The sequence below is a fragment of the Physcomitrium patens genome, chromosome 19, assembly GCF_059467195.1.
Source record: "Physcomitrium patens ecotype Gransden chromosome 19, ASM5946719v1, whole genome shotgun sequence".
NCBI lineage: Eukaryota > Viridiplantae > Streptophyta > Bryopsida > Funariales > Funariaceae > Physcomitrium > Physcomitrium patens.
The window spans coordinates 14,254,066-14,259,927 of record NC_143428.1 but is presented as its reverse complement, the minus strand read 5'-3'; the positions used below and the strand labels follow the sequence as shown (position 1 = coordinate 14,259,927).

At 41.1% G+C, this 5,862-nt stretch overlaps 1 protein-coding gene across 2 annotated transcripts; it reads left to right on the top strand.

Annotated features, from left to right (window-relative positions):
• On the top strand, positions 1-5,164 carry LOC112296130 (calmodulin-binding receptor-like cytoplasmic kinase 2). 2 transcript variants are annotated; one of them, XR_016498559.1, is made up of 7 exons: positions 1-978; positions 1,481-1,713; positions 1,864-2,032; positions 2,366-2,458; positions 2,709-3,007; positions 3,763-4,556; positions 4,706-5,164. XR_016498559.1 is itself a non-coding variant. In XM_024548335.3 (6 exons), exons 1-6 carry the CDS (start codon positions 900-902, stop codon positions 4,141-4,143), a joined length of 1,254 nt encoding a protein of 417 aa, XP_024404103.1. In that variant the 5' UTR covers positions 1-899; the 3' UTR covers positions 4,144-4,640. The 2 variants fall into 2 exon arrangements, 1 of the variants encoding a protein (XP_024404103.1); XM_024548335.3 differs by lacking the exon at positions 4,706-5,164 and having other exon boundaries at positions 3,763-4,640.
• Positions 5,165-5,862: the final 698 nt, after the last annotated feature.

Here is a 5,862-nt window from a genome sequence, read left to right as displayed (position 1 = left end):
GCGCTGTTGCAACGAGCGTGCGTGGTCGTCGTCCATGGAGGGGAGGGAGGGAGCAACTGCGCTGCACCTCATGCTCCGTCAATGCTCACACTCCTGGAAACCGCGCCATCGCTGAAAGAATTGGCTCAACCAACCGTCCAACGCTGCCTAATTTTCACTCCTCGCTTTTAGTTGCTCCGATTGCGTGCCTCCACCACTGTGTAGTCGTTACAGTCGCAGTGTTTCGTATTTTCTTCTTGGGTTTTGATTGTTAATTGTTAATTTTAAAACTTTTTTCTCCTCCTACTCTTTCTTTCTTCGTCTTCTTCTTCTTCTTCTTCTTTCACTTTTTCTAAGAGGGTCTTTGGTAGGCATGGGGTTTTGTTTTGGGGTTGGGTGTGGGATGTGGTGCGTTTAAGGTTGTGGTGAAGTCGGTTTGAGAAGGAGGGTGGCGGAGCTGGTGGAGGAATGAGAAGGATTGCGACGAAGGAGATGGGTTGTGAGAATCTTGTGAATGGATCATGATTGACGGGACAAAATTTGGTTGAGGGGGTTTGTTGTGGAGACCAGTTTTAGGTGGTTTGGGTAGGCGCACTTGTTTTGGATGATTGAATATGTGAAGGGTGACGAACACGAGGCGTTGGAGATTCATCGGAGTGATGGTCAACTGCGAATGAGCTTCTTCGATTTGGCCGCCGGCGTTTTCGGAACATGATTGGTTTTGTTCGAGTGGTGTAAGTGAAGGGAAAGTGGTGCACTCGCTACAGCTGGCGTCGGGCGTTGGGCGTCGGGCGCTTCTGGAGCTGAGACGTGGTATTGGAATTGAAGCTTTGATCCTAAAGCAGCAGGGGTTTTGTGGTGTTCAGGCGAGAACGCTGGATATCTTTCAGCTTTTACTTGTTTTGAGGAATCCATTTTCGATGGATTGCATGCCGTGCCTGCGGAAGCGGAAGAAAGATCCAGACTATGTGGACAGCTCCAAGGGGGATCCTGACTCAGGCAAGTCTTTCTCTAGTCTCTCTCTTTTTTTCTTTTTTTTTTTTTTCCTTTCTTCTTCTTCTTCTTCTTCTTTTTTCTTCCGTTCGGATCAGTCTAGTATCCCTTGTTTTAAAATCTGTTGAAGTACATTTCAAGATCAAGTTGGTCGTCTCTTGTTTATGACAGTCCCCAACCGAAGGTGAGCTAGTCAATCATGCCACATGACTTGGTGCATTTGTTGATTTAGACTTCCGCAGCGGTCACGGAGGGTATCTGGCTACGGAAGTTGGATTCGCAGTGGGATTTTGGTATTTAAGCTGTATTGTTGGCCTTAAAGAATTGGAACATCCTCCGTGAATCTCTTAAGACATTAATCGGCCAGTAAACGCGTTAGCACACAATGTATAAAATCTCGGAATTGCATCAACTGAAGGAGTGACGGCTCTGTGAATAAGAACACTATCTTGCTTCACTGATGCGCACATGTGACATGTTGAATGACCTGCATGGTTTACTATCGCAGAATTAACGACTCAAGATCGGTCGAGCCATCATTCAATCAGCATACCTAACTCCCCAAGTCCTGGATTCCAACAGGGAAAGACTGGGGGAATGGTGAAGTTTACAATTGCTGAATTGAACAAAATTACTGGTAATTTTTCCGAGTCCCACTTGATCGGACAAGGAGGTTTTGGCAAGGTTTACCGAGGGAAGCTCAAAGATGGTACTGTGCTTGCTATCAAGCGAGCCAAGAAGGTAACATTGGTCGAGGGCCTTGAGATGGGATTCATTATTGTGAAATATGGATTTTTCTGACCCTATGTTTATTTAATCATGTTCTATTTTACTTGTACTGTACTTTCTATGGTTGGGATTCTGAAGGAGTGGATGTTTCTCTGGTGTCAGGATGCATTTGAGAAAAGAGTCTCCAAGGAATTTCAGACCGAAGTTGAAGTTTTAGCTCAAGTGGAGCACCTGAACTTGGTGAAGCTCATAAGCTTCGTGGAGGAGAAGAATGAGCGCCTTCTTGTGACTGAGTATGTGACAAATGGAAATTTGAGGCAACATCTTGACGGTACAGCCTGGAGACATAAAACCTAGGTTGAATGTCTTGTCTCGAAGTGCTTTAGAGGCCTTATTTCTCATCTGCTACTGTAATTCTGTACGAAAAGTCTCGAGATTTTCACTCTTTCTCTGTTTTGATGCCAGCATGTATCAGATATAATAGCATATCAGTTAGGATACCAAATGATTGTTTTCGTCAGGAAAGGAAATTGCCCTCTTGTAACCAGCTTCACATGATTATGTACTTTGTTCCCCTAATGAATGCTGTTTCGATACAACTGTCGCGGTTTTTGTTTCATTGCTCGATTTAATCTTATGAGAGGCGATGGGTGAGTTTTTGTAGGCGTTCCATATGGGATTATTCTGGACATGAGCACCCGCTTGAATATTGCCATCGATGTGGCTCAAGCTCTTACATACCTTCACTATTATACTGGTAACTGTTCTTTGACTTGGACTTTTAAAATGTGTAGCAAAGATCTTTGACTTGGACTTCTCCCTTCTAGTATAGAGAAATACCCACAGTGCAGCGGAGATACAAAGATGCTTAGTACTGGGACATTTGGTTGCCCCGACAATGTCTTCGCTTCATATGTGATGAGATTTATGCGAAATCAATACAGTCGATTCGGTTTCTTGTCAACAGTTGACACATTCACATGTTTTCTGCTATTTGGTGTTTTCAGACAGGCCTATAATCCATAGAGATGTCAAGTCTTCCAACATTCTACTCACTGATAGCTTTCGCGCTAAGGTTGTCGATTTCGGTTTTTCTCGAGCTGGTCCCTCGGGGGAAGGTGCTACACATGTTTCTACGCAAGTTAAGGGGACCGCAGGGTATTTGGACCCAGAGTATTTGACAACGTATCAACTGAACGTGAAAAGTGATGTATACTCTTTTGGGATATTGCTGGTCGAGCTTTTCACAGGGAGGCGCCCTATAGAGCTGAGTCGTCCTAGTGATGAGCGAGTGACCGTGAGATGGGTAATTTCACTTCTCTATTGCACTTTGTTGAATTTTTTGGATGGCAGATGTTTCGAACTTCTCAATGTTATTCACAGTGTTGCTTACACGTACTGACTCTGTTACGTGGTAGATTTTGCATTTTTCACCCTGAAATTCAGAGTTGATCAGATATAAATAAAATAAGCTTGATTAACATAATAGTTCCTCAAGTGAGCTTATTCACGTTAATTCTGAGAAATACAAGCACCGTGGTATTTAGGAGAGTCCTTCCTTTATATATATATATATACACACATCTGTGTATGTCTAGCTTGTGACCACCTTGGAACCTGTAGAATAGGTAACACCCTACCTGATCTAGAGTGCTATGAGCCATATTACTTTTCTACCCGAAGCACGTTCCTTACAGTGTATGGTGCTTTTATTATAGTAAGAGCCTGATCCAGGTGAATATACGCCTGTTGTGTTCTCATTTCTTTAAGCGATTATTTTGGTTCTTCAGTCTGTTGGTCCGCAGATTTAAAAGCGCTTGGGTCCTTGTGCTCCCATCTCGTGTCCACTTTTAGATCCTGTTTACGCTCGCGGAGCACATTAACCAACTCCCAGGTGAACGGTGTTAGAGTTAGGTTGGTCGCATGGCTGGATCTAGACCAGGTTTTGATTGCTCTATCAATGAACTTTTTAATGTCGTGATCACTTGCTGGTTTTAGTGCAATCGATCTTTCTGAAACGTTTACGTTTCTTTTTTATTTATTTATTTTTCTTTTTTTCAGGCCTTTAAACAATATTTGGAGGGAAGGCTGAGGGTTATTATTGATCCAAAGCTTCAGTTAACAGCTGCCGTTTTGTTGATTTTGGAGCGCGTATTTGAGCTTGCATTTTCTTGTTCAGCACCTACTAAAGTTGATCGCCCTAATATGAAAGAGGCCAAGGAGAAGTTATGGAACATCAGAAAAGAATATCAACTGAGTTTAGATCGACAACAGGAAGGTTTTGAGGCAGAGTCAGAATATGGTGACTCTTATGACAATGGCAGCCATACTCCCCGGGGGGGCCGTCACTCTCATGCTAGTCGGCACTCTGGAGATTCCGAGAGTGTGAAGGCTCGGACAAGCAGGCGCTCAGAGGATAATCACAGGAGTTACTTGACTTGAGAAATATTTGAGAACCAACTGAATACTGGACTACGAGGATGAGGAGTGTCAGGTCAACAAAGAGGTCATGGGACATTGCGAGGTTCCTCCTGGGGAATAGGGGGTGTTGTTTGGTGGCTATGTTTCATCTTATATTCTCAATCGCTTCATATCCCCTGTCAGATATTCTGAGAAACGCTACATACTAAATACGTTTTTTTTTTTTTTTTTTTTTTTTTTTGATTAGCACTGGCTGATCACTGTATCCTGATAGCAGGTCCATCCCTTACCTGCCGAATATTTCTTTTATTGGAAACTTAAGAACATCGTTTATGGCCACCACAGAAGGTCATGGCTCTCGGGGGCGACGGTTTATGCCTCTGGGAGGACTCAGACCCTTAACGCTTCATGAATTAGAAAATAGCAACCCTGAGGTATACATCTTTAGATCCCTTAAGTTTCATGTTAACTAAATTGATTGTCATTGTAAAGTAAGTCGGTCGCCTCTATTAAAACTACTTTCTTTCCATGGTTGGAAGTTGTGGTGCATAATAAGTTTATTCATGCTGGTACTGTGTGACAGTGGGAATTCGTTGAAGGAGATTCATCTCAGGGTTCAGGCCAATTTTTCTTCTGATACTCTTGAGGCTCAGATACGTGCAGACGTTGGTAAGGAGTCAGCCTGTTGTCACTTTTGGTGTTTTGCGTCAAAAGACTCCTTTTCTGCGATGAGATTTGGCTGAAGCGTGGGCCTTCAAAACCGAGGTCAAGTCAGTTTGACAATGTGACAGCATGTCAGGAGTTACTAATAATGTTTTTAGATTCATGTACTGTAGGCTGTCAAATAATTTATGAGTGGCTCAAGTTGATCTCTAGATGTTTCAAATGCTGTTTCATGTGCATTTCTGAGGCCCGAGTTTGTGCACAGAATCCGAAGTGGTAATCGAGTTTTTTCTCTTCTGAATTTCAACACATGCTCTTAAGCAATGTGGATCAATTAAGAATCGACCAAATAAAGCTACTTTAGCAGTTATGGCTTGAACGAATCTTTAAGATATAGTTCGTTCTTCGGGGTTTGCAAGTTGTGGTAAGGAAGCTTTGAAACGTTTCAACTTATGACAAATGACTAATTTTTTTGATCAGGGCGCAGATATCATTAGAAGGTAATTGATTGTGGTTGAAAAACTATTTTTGAAATTAGTTTTATTTTTATTTTCACCTCACATTTATTTCCACGATTAGCTGATCACACTCAAAAGGCACCATTTGTCTTTTTTCACAATTCACAATTCTTTTATTATTATGTTTGTACAGTGCTTCTTTGAACACTTTCAAAAGACTTCGTAATCTCTTGGAACTCCTCAAAAATTCACTCAAAGCTTGTTATAAGATTCTTTTGAGTAATGACACATGGTTCTTGCAAGATGGCTTAAAAAAGAAATTATAAATCTCCGAGATATAACAGTGAATAGTTCTTTTTGACTAACATCAATGAAATTTCATAATAATTTTGGCTGAATAAAGCAATTACAAGTAGTCAAAAAGACTTTGTTAAAAAGTTATGATTTGTGGTAGAGAATTGTTTGAGATAGGTTAAAATAATATTTTAATATCTTGTTTAAAGTATCTGTTTATCAACGAGCTAGTTTATGGGTATGTTTTTTTTTTCTTCTTTCTTTGAATTAATATCAAGTTTAACATATTATTTTATTTAATAATTTATTTGAATTAAAAGATGAA

Excerpts from the sequence above, each read along its gene's own strand:
- LOC112296130 (XM_024548335.3), top strand. The coding sequence starts at position 900 with ATGGATTGCATGCCGTGCCTGCGGAAGCGGAAGAAAGATCCAGACTAT. Across the intron at positions 979-1,480 it reads CAAGGGGGATCCTGACTCAG|AATTAACGACTCAAGATCGG; the intron begins GCAAGTCTTTCT and ends TTACTATCGCAG. Across the intron at positions 2,459-2,708 it reads ATACCTTCACTATTATACTG|ACAGGCCTATAATCCATAGA; the intron begins GTAACTGTTCTT and ends TGGTGTTTTCAG.